At 40.6% G+C, this 16,951-nt stretch overlaps 1 protein-coding gene across 1 annotated transcript in view; it reads right to left on the minus strand.

The window, feature by feature from the left end:
* The window catches only part of TENM1 (teneurin transmembrane protein 1), a 371,047-nt gene that overhangs the window by 186,218 nt on the left and 167,878 nt on the right, over positions 1 to 16,951 (minus strand). Inside the window, exon 4 of the mRNA XM_060270166.2 lies at positions 9,137 to 9,377. Within this exon, the coding sequence (XP_060126149.1) occupies positions 9,137 to 9,377 (241 nt within the window). The remainder of the gene's footprint in view (positions 1 to 9,136; positions 9,378 to 16,951) is intronic.

The following is a 16,951-nucleotide window of genomic DNA, read 5'->3' on the forward strand; positions in this document are numbered from 1 at the left end:
ACCACCACAATGCCATCAGGCCCGCTGGCCCTTTAGCCCCGCCCACTTTGTGGCCCCTCCCCTTCCGTGCCTTGGCCCCGCCCCTGAACGACCATGGCTTGCCCCCCCCCCCTAGTTTTGATCCTGGCTACGCCCCTGAACGCATTGGAATAAGTCGAGGAAACCGCATCTAGCCGTGAACGGGTTTTCCGTTCAGATGTCAAAAAAATTGTGAGTGCACAGCTACTTTTTCCGCTTGTAACTTGAAAACATCGGATGTCGAATAGCTCGTAAGTCGAGGTCCCACTGTATACATGGCTCCTCGAATCATAACCCCCACGTAAATGGGGCCTGCCTGTGTATGTGATAAATAACTGAAGAAATAAATTTCTGTAAAGTGGCTGACAAATACATATACGGTAACTTTTACTTCATCCTGTTTTATAGTCAAGACATATATATATCTCCCACCACCATTTGGCAGTGAAAAACCAGTAGAGGGGCTGTCAAACTGCGTTTCTATTCCTCAATGTGCCTGTTCAAAATGTGATGCGCCACAAGTGAGGTTAGAATCATTATTTAATTAGACAGAAAATGGCATGTACAAGAGGCATGCCAGAAAAACAGATATCAAGCCAAAAGGATTTGAAAAATGAAACAGCATTACATTATTATTATTATTTTGTTGTTTCACTGTAATAAAGATGATAAAAAAGAACACTGGAGAAACGACTCATTAACCAAGTGTCATGTTGGTCTGATAAGTGTCTTCGAATCTTCTGGTTCAGGAAATCTTTTCAAGTCTTCTTACTTACACAGTTGTGTAGGTTGCCCCATTTTCCACAGAGAGTAAGATTTTCCCCTCCACTCCATTCCACAGGTGGGGAGCCTGTGGCCCTCCAAATTCTATTGGACTCCAGCTCCCATCAGTCAGCATGGCCACTGGCCCAGGAGCTAGAGTCCAACAATATCAGGAAGACTATAAGTTCCCCATCACCAATTGGGGTACCTATAATACTTCAACAAACTAAACACGCTTCAGGTGTTTTTTGAATTACAACTTTCAGAAGCTCCATCAAGCAAAGACAAATGTCAGGAATGATGGTAGTTGTAGTCCACACCACCTGGAGGCACCAGGTTCACTCATATTAACTTGAATGATCTTGAGTGCATTATCGAAGACAATTCTGGGGCACCAAGACTACAAAACTCTAAAGTTACATTGATAAAGTTTTATCGTATGTTGGATTTGAATGCTGCTATTCTGCTCTGCTGTTTGCCTAAGTGTGATTGTACATAATTTTATATAATTATATTGATTCATGTTGGACGTCACCCTAATAGCTTTGCTGAAGAGCAGCCTAATGAAATAAGAAAACATTTTTTTAAAAAAATCAACAGTCCAAAAAGGTACAGCTCAAGACAAAAAACAATAAAAGGAGCTGCACATCCACAAAAAGTGGCCTGTTTGGGAGCAGACCACAACACCATCATGCTGCATCCCTATGATTAAGCACGGAACCAAAATCACAAACACAAAATCAACACACAAATGGAAACCACACAGACAGAAAACCTACTCCCCCCCCCCTATTCAATAAATACTGGAAGAATGCCAAACAAATCCAAGACACTTAAATCACATGATTCCACTCACACAGAAACAATGAGATGGTGTCTACATTGTGGTGGTGGCTGAATACACACAAGATTACACCTCTGTACTTCATATTAATTAAATGCCCCCCTCCCCTGTTCTGTAGTCACAATCATTAATGCCAGTTAGCATCCCCACTTCACCAATAAAGCCTGAGGAAAATCCATAGTTTAACTGCTCTAATTATAGGTACAGCAGGTTAATTAAGAAAGAAGGAAGTATACTCTGTGCATGTGAAAAAAGTAATCAGAACCGCCCCCCCCCATTGGTAAGGATAACAGAACCATGGCAAAAATATGAGAAATCCACTCTACAGCAATTTGGAGCACAACTTTCTGTGTGGCTGTCTCTGTTTTGTGGAACATCATCCATGTTGAGATACAGCAGGCAACAACAATTCATACTTTCAGAAACAAATGAAGCCATTTTGTTCTGAAAAGTGTTTCTAACGGGATGGGTTTTTAAAGGTCTCAGCTTTGGGTGTTAATTTGTAAAAATATATATATATACATTGAGTTGTTGTTGTTGTTGTTGATGTTGTTTGTATTTACAACCAGTTTTAGTTCATTTTATTGCATGATTCCTAATCACATGAAGACCTGTGTGAAAGGCATTCCAGTAACAAAAACAGCAGACGAAGGAATAACAAGGACTATAGCTGACAGATGTAATCCAGAATCCCCTTGGCCTACTATGCCAGATGGATTTCCATAAAGACATGGGGCTTTTTATAATTCTCAATGGAGAAAGCCTTGTTATTTAGAGGAACCTGCAAAGTGGGAAGGGGGACCCAACCTAGCTAGGATGGGCCCAGCTTATCTAGCTATTATCTCGGAGACCTCAGTACTCAGTCTTTTACTTATGATAGTCCCTTACTATTTAAGTTTTTTTTTAGTTGTGTTAGATTAACAGAAAACAATGGAAGTATTTCGCTCCATGTGGAGACGACTTCCTTCTCCGACTTTGCCTGTGGCAGCTCATCTGAAATGGCGTGGAAGCAAGGTGATACAACTGGCCACCTGGAACTGATAGTGTTGAACTGTTAGCCAACATCTAGACAGTAGCTTGAGGCACTCCTCCCCAGGGGCATAGTCATGAAGAGTTTTAAATATAGAGGAGGCCTCTCCCTAGGCTGCAACTGATTTCCTGGTCATGCTTCTCACAGGCCTTGCTCTGCACCACATGCCTATCTGGAATGTGTCCTTGAAATGGAATGTGCCTCTTGCTTGTGTAAAAGTGTACAGAAATGTCTGCCTTTCATGTAGCCTGGAATGTAGCCTACTACGTTAAGTTTAGAGCGGCATTAATTGTTTCAACCATATTCTCTTGCCTCTGGCCCTGCCCACCATTAGCATGTCCTCCCGGAAGATTCCCCAAGAGGTAATGTGGCTCAAAAGGTTTCCACACCCTTAGTTCAAAGTCTCCTTGTTTTAAAAGCAGAACATTACTTTCTGTGAACCTGGATGACTCCCAGGTTGAGCTGAGCTGGGTGGGAATCTGATCCAACAGATAATTGGTTGAATAGTTTCTGTTCATTAAGTCTTGCTCATTTAGAACAATTCTATGTATATCTACTCAGAAAAAAGGCCCATTCTGTTCAAAGGGCTTACTCCAGGCATCCCCAAACTTCGGCCCTCCAGATGTTTTGGACTACAATTCCCATCTTCCCCGACCACTGGTCCTGTTAGCTAGGGATCATGGGAGTTGTAGGCCAAAACATCTGGAGGGCCGCAGTTTGGGGATTCCTGGCTTACTCCTTGCTAAGTGCATTTAAGACTGCAGCCTTAATCGTGACACAAATACAATGTAGCAGACAATAAACTTGTAGACTTGAAAATTGCTGCCAAGCGTCTGTTGTGAGACAGGTGAGGTAGCAAAGATATCTTTGAGAGAAAGAAATGTTTATTTTGAGAGGCAGCAATATTAGAAGGCTTGCATTGGAGATCTCTGTCTGTTAGTAATAAAAAAATAAACAAAGTTGTCACTGGGGTGTGGACAAAGTAGAATATCTCCCTTCCCCAAATCCCAGCACAAACAAAAATCAAAGCCTACCCTGCACAAAGCACATGTCAGGTAGAAGAGAGCACTCTTTCTCCTGGGATACTAGTTTTCTGTGTGGACAAACCACATGTCGAAATTCCAGTTCTACAAAACTCTTAAAGGTGTAGAAGCCCTGTTCCCTTTTCATCTGACCACCATAGGCCTGACCTGCTGTCTGTTTACTCAGAGGCATCTCCTATTGAGTTGTGAACAGGTTTAAACTGCCTGCCCCATTCCACTCCATTTATTTGGCTACTCAAACTTTTTTGGTCTAATTTTGTAGTCAGAAGTAACTCTTGCCATCTTCACTAGGAATTGTGCCCTTGTAAAAAAAAAGTTTAGGATTGCAGCCTTAGTTGCATAAATGGAAGAATTTCACCAGGTGATGTTTCCCATGCTACATCAGTAATTAAGTACCAATTAAGGCTGCAATCCTAACCTCATTTACCTAGGAATTAAATTGAACTGACTTCTGAATCAACTGCTGTAATGCACCTATGGCTTATTCCCAAGGAAATTCACATAGGATTATAGCCTCAAATATTTTAACAAACTATTTGGGTATAGGTTAATTGAAAAAGAACTGATTTACAGTGATATGGATTTGTGGTGAAAATTAATTAATTTTTTTTTATTTGAGGTGATTTGGAAATGAAATTAATTGGATTGACTTTTTGAAATTTACATTTTAGTAATTATTTCTAAATTTGAATATATACTTATAAATTAGCATGTGACATTTTTAATGACAATTGTGTTCTCATTTATCTTCTTTTTCAGCGGCGCATGTCCCCTATTTCTGCGGATGCGTAAGTGGGAATGCTGTTTCTTAAACAAACTTTTCTACTCCTGCGACTTTCTGGATTATGACTTGAAAGTACATTATTCTATAACATGTTATATAACCTGCTTTTGCTTTTCAGTCCTGGTTGAGCTACAGAAATACTCTGTATTCAATAAACAAAGCAAAACAAAGATAACCAGAGTGTGCATTTAAGCGACTTAAAACAAACTTGAAATGCAGAGAACAGGAAAGCATGCTCTGTTGAGTCGTTGATGTTTTAAGGATCCTATAAAAACAATAAGCACATAAAGCTATGGCTGTCAAGGATAATGACAGTATATGACCCTGTAAATCATCAGTCCTGAACAATTAGAGCAAAGTATTCATAAAAGCTGAGAATCATAATTATTTTTAGTGAGAGAAAAGGGAACAAGCCATGGGTTGGCAATGTGTGTGAGTGCTTTATCATAATGGAGAGGGAGACATAATAAATTTATCTAAGGTGAAAATAAGAAATTGCCTCTAAAAGGGGCCTCTTAACCTTTTTAATGTTATCCTAGCTCTGCTATCTTTTCCCACAAATTGCTGTCTCTCTTTCACCACTCTGAAAGCACTAGTTTTTAATAATAGGATGCTGTTGGATTTTACATGTAAACTAGGAATTTACCCTACTTTAAACTAGAGGTTACAATCCTAAACCCATTTTGGCTGGAAGAGTGGTATGGTACTGCTTTAAATGTATAGTGCAGCTGGGGTCTGAGCAAAATTATGTGTAACTGAAATAACTCTGTAGCTTTCCTCTGTCCCCCCCCCCCCACGATTATTCAGTTATTTTTCTGCATCTATTAACAGATGGGGCACACAAATAAAGCAGGATAGCCACTTTTACTCTGCCTGTTCCTGACTAAAAACATCCCTGTACAGAGTCAGACTTTGGCTTCTCTGCTTGTCCTAGCCAGCAAGGAACTCCAAAAACTCTCCGGCAACTACAGTTCTCCTCTGCCCTTGAGCACCTTCTTCCTCAGCAATTCACCCCTAGTTCCGCTAAGTTCTTACAGTGGTGATTCATTATTGGTTCCTTCTCAGTTTAGAAGAATATCACAGGAGAAGCCCCAACTCTTTCTTTGGGGCCTACAGGTTCCTTCCCCTTCCTTATATATTGTTTCTGCTCTCAGTTGCAGGGCCGTCTGAAGCCCATCCAGCACCCTGGCGCTAGGTCCCTCCAGTGCCCCCCTCCAGAGCCTCTCCAAGGGCCCGGGAGTGCCAAGCGGACCGCGGCAGCAGCGGGAGGCCACCTCCGAGGACTCCGCGCTATGCCTCCTTCTAATTTCCCCAGCTCTGGGTTCCGCTCAGTCGAGCTTCGCCACCAGTGTGCGCACCGCGGGAGCAGCCAGAGCTGCTTGGGCGCTGTGCGCGCGCTGGTGGCGAAGCTCCACTGAGCGGAACCCAGCGCTGGGGAAACGAGGAGGCACAGCGCGGAGTTCTCGGAGAAGAAGAGAGACGCGGCGCAGCCTCTCAGCTAATGAAGCGCAGTCTTGGCCAGATCGCCGGAACCCTGCGCTCACTTGGCGCCCTTCCAGCGGCCGGCGCCATGGTTCTCCATGGCACTAGCCTCTATGGCTAGGACGGGCCTGCTCAGTTGCACCACAAGCTTAGAGACACTCCCAGACTTACAGGCACTAAACTTAACATACTGAGCTAGGTTGGGCGAGGCAGCACACAAGGCATTCAAGCAAACTGCGGACTGTGAGATACAATTCTGGACCCTGAACCTATTCTGATATTGTCAGTGTATACAATCGGCAGGATGATGTGCTCAGCTCCCTCTACCAGAGTATTTTGTATTGTCTGCAGAATCAAATTGCTAGCTGATAAAGCTTTTTCAGAGGGTTTCTAGATGGTGCACCTCTGCTGCTGCCATTGGGTACTGCCCGGCTGGCACTGGCTTGTGGCAGAGCCTTTTCAGTAATGGTTCCCCATTTGAGAAAAATCCTTCCTGCGGAGATACATCTATCTTCCTCAATATTGATTTTCAGGATAATTTAAAAACATTCATGTTTACCCAGACATTTTGATGGCTGAAAGGTACTCTTCTTAGCAACCCTGAAATCATTATTTGGGAGATTTTTTATATATAAAAATGCTTTTAAAGAATATTTGTAACAGTATTTATAATGTTTTAGTTTATATTGTTATTGATGTGGAATAACCAGCCTCACATAAGTGACATGCTTAAGTCAAATTAATGCATGAAGGAGTTAAGGTCACAGAGTAAACTGTCCTACCAGGCCTACGGGTAGTTCACCTTGGGAGGGACTAGGTGATCAAGCCTTTGTTACCTTCAGTCTATCTGAGAAGTTCAGCATGTGAGAAGTTCTGAGCTGGTTGCTCCAAGCTCAGACTACGGTACATGGTTCTCACAAGTCACGCTTGAGTTCCTATACCAATAATTTCTGAACTTTCAACACTTTGGAACTAAACTAAATTTTACTGTCTTTGCAACCTTTCTGACTGATGTACAGAAAAACACATGAACCTGATCTTTGGAGAGTTCTCTCATTTATGTGGAGGCAGAGGTGGGTAAATGGTAAGTGTAGCACTCATCCAAGAAAGGAACACAAAAAAACCCCAAACTATTTTTATCGGGGAACAACTTTGTTGAGGCCCTATTTATTTATTTATTTCAGCTTTTCTGCACTGCTGCAGAACTAGTCTGAAAGGTTAGCAAAACTAAATTGCCAATACAACCTTAGCAACACAGAACATAATCAATACAATATTTACTGCATTTGCCTTAATATAATGCACCTCCAACATAATGCACACCCAATTTCAAAAGGTTGAATTCAAAAGAAGATATTATGCCTTTATGTCATTTGAGTGCACGCTGTCGCTGACATTTCCTGTAAGTGCGTAATAAAAATATACATGTATTTAGGCATCTAATCCCCCCCACCCATTTTTCAAGCTGCACACTATCAGCTTTCCAACTACTTCCCCTCCCTCCCAAGCCACAAAAACAAAAAATGTATCGGGCATGGTGGGAAATTAAGAAAGTGGCTAGACTTTCCAGGAAAAAGCTCTCTTAGGTAGGTTAGGCTGAGGGACAAAATGCAAAGGGGGAGAACTATGCATGAGCTCCTTGCAAGATACAGCTACTGTACAGTATATATTTACATATCAAGTACAGATAGGGCTCTTGATAATGATGACTGCGACAATGGTTTGATTTTCTTGTTAGAATCCATAGAACTGAAGCATGAGGTAGAAATATAGGAAATAGAAATAAATATAACCATTTGTAGGAAGAATTGTCCAGTCCTGAAAGCTGTTACAAACCGCTGTGGTTTTAAGAATTAGAATGAGATTTTGAATGATATAAGCACTCAACATGTGCATTCTGAATTATCTCTGGTTATTATAGGGGGAGATGAATTAATGCCTCTAAATCTACTTTGAGATTACAAATGTTCCAAATAAAATAACATAAAAGAATCGGCTTAAACCTATTAGATAGATTTCAGTATTATTATACAAGAAAGATTTAGCACAGTGATACATCTGCCATCAAAATGCGTCTGGTTTGATTGTAAAAGAATTTTGTTCCCTTTCATGTAACTTTGAGGAAAGTGGGGGGGGGGAATGCACTGGTGTTTCCTCTTCTGCCATCAGATCATTTGCTGGAAATAAACTGAGAAAGAAGGCAGTTTTCTCTACAGTGGTGAAGAAGAAATGCCATATATAAAGTAGCCCCAGGCTACAGTGCTGTTTAAGCAGAGTCTGCACTGCTGTTCTATGGAATGATAAGATAGGTCATTTAGGGTAACTGTTATGGTCAAATAACTGGTATCTACCAATATACCACTTTTCTCTGTAGTGTTCATAGTTCATTGGCTGGCCCAGGACCAGTTACCCCACAAGGTTGTGTTGGTGAAGACAAACAGGTGGGGGCAGAGACAGAGATACAACTCTGTATGCTGCCTTAATCTCCTGGAAGAAAAGGTGTTATGGGAAAGAATGATTTTCCAGTGCATGAATTTTCCTTCCCTCTTCTCTTTGTCATTGCCAGAAGATGAGATTAAACACTGTTTTTAAGCATCCCTGTGACATCTTAACTCAAGTAACTGTGGTTGGTTTAAACTGTGGTTTGATATCAAGCTAGGATCTAAAACCATGGTTTGATCCTGGATTCTTCTCAGTAGCAACCTAACTCAGTTCCCAGAGCTTGGGCATCATAGGAAACTATGGTTTGTTAAAAGGTGACACTGGAAGCTTTGAAGCTTTTCCTCTGGCATGCAAAAGCAGGAGGGGGTGCAAGAGCCTGAAACTTATGTGGCTTCATTCATGATGCATTTCCCATTAAACACAAATTGGCTGATGACTAGATGACAAAAAGTCAGTATATAAGAAAACCTACATTTAATACCTGATCCCCAATTACTGTACTAAGCTACTTTTTCTTTGCTTTATTTCTTTAGTATATTTGCATCCTGTTCCACTACTTTTATTCAATAATGTTTGATTTATTTTTAGCATTTGTAACAAATATTTGATATTCTTTTCTGAAAACTGCTTAGAGTTCTTTTCTGATTAAATCCTGTTAAATGAATAAATAAATAGTTTCACATACACTTTATTTTAGGTTATAGATACGTGCATTTTAAGTTTGTACCTACCTGGTTTCTAGTGGTATATTACTATTCAGGACCCAACTGTTATGGAGATGCACTGCGTCCTGTGTACTGGTTGGAGGGGGCGGAGCAGCTGGGCTAGGTTGGCTGCGGGTCGTCATTGATCTTCCCTGGAAAGAGTCAGCTGTTGAAAGTGGCTTCCTGCTGCAGGTACATGTGTGGGGCGGTGGTGGTGGTGGTGGCAGTGGTCTGAATGTGAACTGGTTTCGTGGGCTTCCTGGCATTTCTAAATGTGGAGAGACATCAAGGGGTGGTGGGGAGAGAAACAAGAGAGCCGGTTATTATATTGAGCAACAACAGAAGAGTAAATAGTTTTCATGCCTAATAAGATTACAGCATTTGTCAGAGAGAATGTTGCGATCAATCTGTCTTGGAAATGTAATTCTAACTTATGAGTTCATGAAATGCATGCATACAAAATGCAGAACATCCACTGATTTGAATTTGTATGAAATGCAGTCAATATAAAAGTTAGTGAAGTGACTTACGCAATTTCTCCTAGGCTTTTTATTTGGTTTTGGGGAGTGTTTTTTTTTAAAAAAAAAATAAAGACAAAAGAATCATAGGCTGAGAGAGTGTGTTACAGCTCAGATGCCATGTGATTTCATTTCAGAACATAACGATGAAAGGAACTGTAATGTTTTAGAAACAAACATCTTTCATTCAAAACAGGAGATGCCATCCAAATCATCTATCATATTCATATAATACAAACCATGAGTAGGCAAACTAAAGCCCGAGGGCCAGATCCAGCCCAATCGCCTTCTAAATCCGGCCCGCGGACAGTCCGGGAATCAGCATTTTTTTACATGAGTACAGTAGAATGTGTCCTTTTATTAAAAATGCATCTCTGGGTTATTTGTGGGGCCTGCCTGGTGTTTTTGCATGAGTAGAATGTGTGCTTTTATTTAAAATGCATATCTGAGTTATTTGTGGGGCATAGGAATTTGTTCATCCCCCCCCAAAAAATATAGTCTGGCCTCCACAAGTTCTGAGGGACAGTAGACCAGCCCCTTGCTTGAAAAAGTTTGCTGACCCCTGAATTATAAACTCTTTCAGTAACTAGTAATCTGTTCCATGGAATAAGGTCATAAACAGTTCTGAAATTGTGTCAGTCCAACTGTGGTGTCTAGCAAACATGCCTGCAAAAGAATCAATGGCTAAGAGAAAGGGATTGAGAAGGATATTTGCTGAAAAGGAAGTGAGTAACAAGGTAAGAGTTTCTTGTGCTAAACTGCTGTGAATGGATTTATGTTAAATAAGCCGTTAATAGTAATACATATATTTAATATTAGTAAAGCTCAGTAATTAGTTTAACTTGAAGCATCCACAGCTACCTCAAAAGTAGAAGTGCTATTTTTATTTTTTATCATTATTCACTTCATTTCTACACCGCTTTATATTTTTAAGGAGAAAAATCTCAAAGTGGTTTACAACCTACCTTAAAACATCAAAGCAAGCAAGAACAAAGCATTACAGAAGAAAGTCAAACTTAAAATATACATTCAAAGCAACTAACAGAAAACTTAAACCTTATCTTAAAGATTTCAAAACAAAACATTACAAAGGAGGTCAACTACAAAATCTATATAACATTTCAAAAGGACATTACTAAAGGAAGTCAAATATAAAATGCAGATTTAAAACAGCATAATTAGCAAAAGACTAAAATATTCACAAGTGCAGAACATATCAGCTGCTGTTGCTGCCAATCCTGCCAGTGACGGTTCATGGCGGGCAGCAGCTATGGAAGCTCAGGCTCAATGACCTGGGTCTGCAATAAGAGACACCCAATATGGGTCTCTGGCCTCTTCAACAACCTCAGCTTCTGTAGGTGGAGTCAGTCATTGTCCCCACTCCCAGGCCAGGTGGGGAAAGGTCTTTGAGGTCTTCCAGGACTCACAGCCAAGATAATAAAAAAGATTCTTTAATATACAAGTCTGAAAGTCAAGGTGGGAGTTAACAAACTGATTTATATAAGACTCCTAGAATGCTTCATGGATCCCCCACTTGCTTCCAAGTGTGGCTTTCCTCAATTTATCAGCTCTTTTCCATTTATATTTTGTGAGACCAAAAGCTAAATGAAATTGGGCAAGGCAAGAATAGTTAGTGCATAGCCCCAGGAAGTTGCTCAGAAGGAATGTGGTCCTCGGGCGGAAAAGATTCCCTACCCTTGAGCTAGAGGGAAGCAGGATTGTCCCCCAAATACAGTCCTTTCTAGTCTCAATTGGCACAGGGACAGTATGGTTCAAACCACGGTTTGATACGTACCTCCTTAAATCATGCTCTTGAGATGCTGTTCCTTAAATCTCTACATTGGCTTCCTGAATCAAGCACAAATTCTTTGCACTTACCCTCAAAGTCTTCTATGGCCACTTCTCCCTTATGTCTTTGTTGATACATCCTGATACACCCCTACCTGTGACCTGTGCTTCTCCTTTTCCAACATCCTTAATCATCCAAAGCTCTTCTGATCCCTGAAATTACTCCATCTTCTCTCACCTGCTGGTCAGCTTGCTTGGAACTGCCTCCCAGAAGACTTAAGTGATTCCACCTCTTCATTTTCTCTAAATTCCCCGCTAAACAGAAATTCCCTTTCAGTGAAGTCTTTGGCACAATACCTATGCGTCACTAAAACCGAGTCTCCATCTGCACTATACATTTTAAACAGCCCCATACCACTTTAATAATACTGGGAACTGTTGTGGTGCTGAGAGTTGTTGAGATACCCGTATTCCCCACAGAGAGCAACATTTCCCAGAGTATCCTGGGAAGAGAGGTGAATTTTTAAACTAATCTGAGAACTGTAGCTCTCTGAGGGGAGTAACTAATTGTCATTGCAAGAATCACAGCCAAAATGTCATTGATGATTTGCAAGGCAAATATCAATACCATCAAATCCAATTATTTATTATCATTGATGTGCAACATAAATAGATGCAGCATGCTTTAATTGTGTTTTACTGTTGTGTATGGAGATGGTGTCGATACAAAATATGCAAGCGATATCCATCCAACTTTCATGGCCAATCTATGGCAGGATAAAAGCAATACATTATTGCCATATGACAATTAGGAAGTAACTCTTTTTTCTTCCCAATTTGATGTTCAGTTTCATTTTTACAATCTCAATTACGTATCAAAAGCATTAGGTGGAGAAATAGGGAATTGGTACAGCTCAGAAGAAAACTCTTTTGCTAAGTTAAAACCCCTCATCCATCTAATTTGGATATAGGGGTTATGATATATCGGAGGGAAGGGTCATATTTTAGTGGCACAACATAGTAGGGTGAATCCCTGGCTCCGCCAGGTAGGGTTAGGAAACATGACTATTTGAGACCCTGCTACACTATTGACATTCATAGCTGCCAAGTTATCCCTTTTTTAAAGGGAAATTCCATTATGTTTAATAGGCTTCCTCGTGAGAAAAGGGAAAACTTGGCAGCTATGTTGACATTTCAGCTACAACCCTGAGTCTGTGGTTTTAAACTCTGGTTATGTTTTGCTCCAACCCACCAGATTGCTAATTCAGCTCTGATTAGAGGACCCAATTAACACTGGTGCAGTGACTAGAAATTGACTAAGAAAACATGAAGGTTGATTGGATGCCCAAATTAAGAACATACAAAATCTTGAATACCAACAAACACTTTCCGCATGGGAAAAGGGCCATTATATTCACTCTCCTATCACTCCCAAGCTCATCTATGTGAATCTTCCAGAATGTGATGTAAGGAATTTTACAGATGTCATTAAATATATATAGTTCTCTATAGTTTTTTTTTAAAAGACAAAATGAAGAGGCTCTAATTAAAACATGTCTTAAAGATAAAAAGCCCTCAAAGAATCAAAGTGGATATACTGTGTGCATCTCCTTAAGTGCGTTCACCACATTCAAATTTTCATATAAAATAAAATAGCTAGATTTATCTCTAGTGATTATGCTGGTTGCATGCACACATTACAATATACTACAGTTTACTCTGACAAAAATAAGGATAGATCCTCCCATTCCCGTTCTTCCTCTGGTTTGACATGTGAGAAAATTAACCACATTTTAAAGCTACAGCTGACCCCTAAAAATGGTTAATCTTACAGTAACTATGTTTTCTTGACATCAAAGATGCAAGTAAAAGCTTCCAAATTCTTCCTTGCAGGATGTGATTGTGGGAGTAAAGAAGGAGTACTGTACATGAATCTTACAAATGTACTTAGAGGAAGCTAGGCTTGTTCCTATCACAATAATCTATGGCTTAGTGCAATGTCCAAATACAGGCATGATTTAGAACAGAGAAGGGAGACTGCCAGCCCTCCAGATATTGTTGGACTCTTAACGCCCATTAGCCTCAGACAGCACAGCGAAGGGTCAGAGATGATGGGAGTTGTACCCCAATAGCATCTGGAGCGCTAGAGTGTGTGTCGAAATTCGCCAAAAAACCAAGCATAACTCAGGTGGTGTGTCACTTCGAGGAAAAAACCATAATTTCGCTATATTTATAGTTTAAATAACAAAAATGTATAATTGTGATATATAACTGTATTAAATAAACCAAAAACTAATTCTTTAACCAACCCCAAAAACCCTTATTTATCACAAAGTGCCCAGAGTTGTTGAGCTGCTGGGGGAGCTGCTGACCAAAGGTTTGGAGGTTTTTTGGGGTGTGTGTGCAAAAGTTGCTTTGCTTTTTTTGGGGGGGGGGGGAGAGAAACGAAATAAATGATGAATAATACCTTGGCTGGAACTAACATGCAGCACCGACATAGTCTGCCAAAGCGCCAGAAAAAACAGCACAGAAAGGGTTAAAAAACCAATCTCTGGCTACCAACAACAACAACAACAGGATCTGGGTTTTGACAGCGGAGACAAGCTGTAGCGTGAGGAGGAGCAGGAGAACAAATGGGGGGGAAACAACAACAACAACAACAACAACAGCGTGAATGGGCCGATGGGGCACGTGCTAGCCATGAGGGCTCTGCGTGTCATGTCTGACACGCGTGTCATAGGTTCACCACCACTGCCTTAAGTGCATTACTTTCTCTCAGCTGTAATTAACAAGAGTCCTTTCCCCACACATATACAGTGGAACCTCGGTTTCTTAACACCTCGGTTTACGGATTTTCAGTTTATGAACGCCGCTGACCCATCTGGAACGGATTAATTAAATTTCTATTACTTTCAATGGGAAAGTTCGCTTCAGTTTATGAACGCTTCAGTTTATGAACAGACTTCCAGAACCAATTACACCCATGCTTCGGGTTAAGTACGCTTCAGGTTGAGTACTCCGCGGACCCGTCTGGAACGGATTAATCCACTTTCCATTACTTTCAATGGGAAAGTTCGCTTCAGTTTATGAGCGCTTCAGTTTAAGTACTCCGCGGACCATCTGGAGCAGATTAATCCACTTTCCATTACTTTCAATGGGAAAGTTCGCTTCAGTTTATGAACGCTTCAGTTTATGAACAGACTTCCGGAACCAATTGTGTTCATAAAACAAGGTACCACTGTATTCCTAACCTTGTCAGTGAAAATAAAAATAGTAGTCTCAAGGTTAAATGCTGTTTTATTGGTTTTTACTGGCAAATGGACCCAGATTAATTCCATCTCAGATAAATTGGGAGGTGAGACATCTCAACATCTCACCCTAAATTAATTAGTATGGGCTTTCAAAACACAAGCAGATATTTGATGGGAGGGAAAGTAATATAAAAATGAAGTTTTCAATGCCACATAACATTTTGTCTTTTCAATGATCTATTAAAGATGGTTTTTTGGTTGTTGTTTTTTTTTTTTTTAAAATGACAACTACACAAGTGTGAAATGCAATTTGATTCTTGTTGTAAAAGCCTAATAAAATACTGTGGCATTCCCTAGCCACTGCTAATTGCAATTACGTAACAATTTCAAATGCTGTCCATGAACTGATTCCTGCCTTGCCTTAACTGCTTTGAGTTTGCACAACCAAATTCTGGACTTGACCTTCGTTGACATTGCTTGACTGGATTACACTGAATTTGAGGCTGCCTGTGTTGACCTGCCCTGAATAGCCTAGGCCAAACTATGCCTACTTCTCTTGTGAGCCTTAGATGTCTGCTGAACATAATGAAGCCCAGTGTTATGGCAATCTGCATACCCTCCAATATTTTCCAGGGATGATATTACAACACTCCTGTTTTCAACACCTCGGATCACTGCTTGGGGCTCCACCAATTCCATGCAAAAAATGTGGGTCTGGAGGAGCTTCTTACTAGAGCAGTTGGAGAAACAAGCTCAATCAAGAACCGTGTGTTTAAAAATACAACACACTGCATCTAATTCAATATCATACAAAATTGTCACAGTTACAAATACATAAAGGAGGTTCCCAGGGAAACATACTTTTGTCATATAAAGCCAGCCAAGAAAATATTTCTAACGAGTGCACATCTATTAAAAAGAATTCTCAAGGTACTGTAATTATTATTCATTTCTCGAATTGTTTTACCATGAAGCTTTACAATGCTATGGGGATTTAATGTTTATGTATTGCGATGGTTGCGTTGACTATTAAAAAGCAATTTGGCTGACATTTTAGGTCTTTTGTTGCCAGTTTTAATTGGATTGTTCATCAAGCGTCAACTCCCCCGTTCACTGCAAAAACTACAGGCCAACATCAGTTTATAGTAATGTCTGTTTAATGATTTTATCTTGTCGGAATGCCAACTTCAAAGCAATATATTTATGCTTTGTTTCATATGAAGATCTATAATTAGATAATTGAAGACCAAATGCAATCATATAGTCAGAAGGGACCAAAGAGGTTCTTAGGTCCAACTCCCCGCCCACAACTCAGTGCAGGTTCTACAATGCAAGATGTATCTGCAGCATCTGTTATGGCACTCCGGCTTCACCCTGGGCAATGCACCAGGTTGCGAAGGGAGATATGGCCAAAACAAATTTTCCCATTTGCTTGCCCACCCTTCCTGTTAGATCTCTTACTGCCACCAGGTAAAAGTGTTTGCTTTTCTACCAACCAGCCTTTCACCAACCAGTCTAGATTAAAGGTTTACAACAAAAAATAGTTGTTTTTAGGGAAAGGGTTTAAGCATAGGAATAGCTGTATGCACACAGAGGCAATCCTCTGAATGGAGCAAAAGTACAGTAAAATAAAAGTAAGTTAAACACAAAGCTTTCCCTCTCTAGACACAATCCCAAAAGGTAATGATCCCACATCAGACTTTCCATATCTTACACCCTCTAACTCAGTGTGCTTCCTTTGTACACGAGATCACACCTTCATCTGCTCATCATCTGGTTCCCTAAAATACCCTCTGGTATGTGCAAGTCCACAAACACAAGGAAGGTAGATGGTCTTATTTTTCTCTTCTTCAGTAGCAGACATTGCATTGCCTGCCTGCAACCTGAACTTTTCTCAATGAATTTTACTTGCTTCTAATTTGATGTATGGACCTCTAATGTTTAACAAGTTAACCCCATAATCTCCAAACCTATGAGCAAGTTTTACTGATAACAGTCAATTTCCCTCACAGCATCCTGGGCAGATAGCTACTACTTAAATACATCCAGTGAGGCAGCCTCTTCCACTGTCAAACCACAATTGAACTTACTTCTTACTTTTAATAGAATCTGCTTCTCTGGAATTTCTGCCCATTGGTTCTAGCCTTCCTCTTTAGAGCAACAGAGAACAAGGTTGCTTCACATGGGAGCCATCTAGATATTTGAAGACTGTTCCCATCAGGGCCCATGAGGAGCAGCCACCTCAGGCAGTGGGAGCAGGAGGTGGCGCCCCTGTGGGCATCCCA

Source organism: Zootoca vivipara, chromosome Z2, assembly GCF_965207765.1.
Source record: "Zootoca vivipara chromosome Z2, rZooViv2.hap1.1, whole genome shotgun sequence".
Classification (NCBI taxonomy): domain Eukaryota; kingdom Metazoa; phylum Chordata; class Lepidosauria; order Squamata; family Lacertidae; genus Zootoca; species Zootoca vivipara.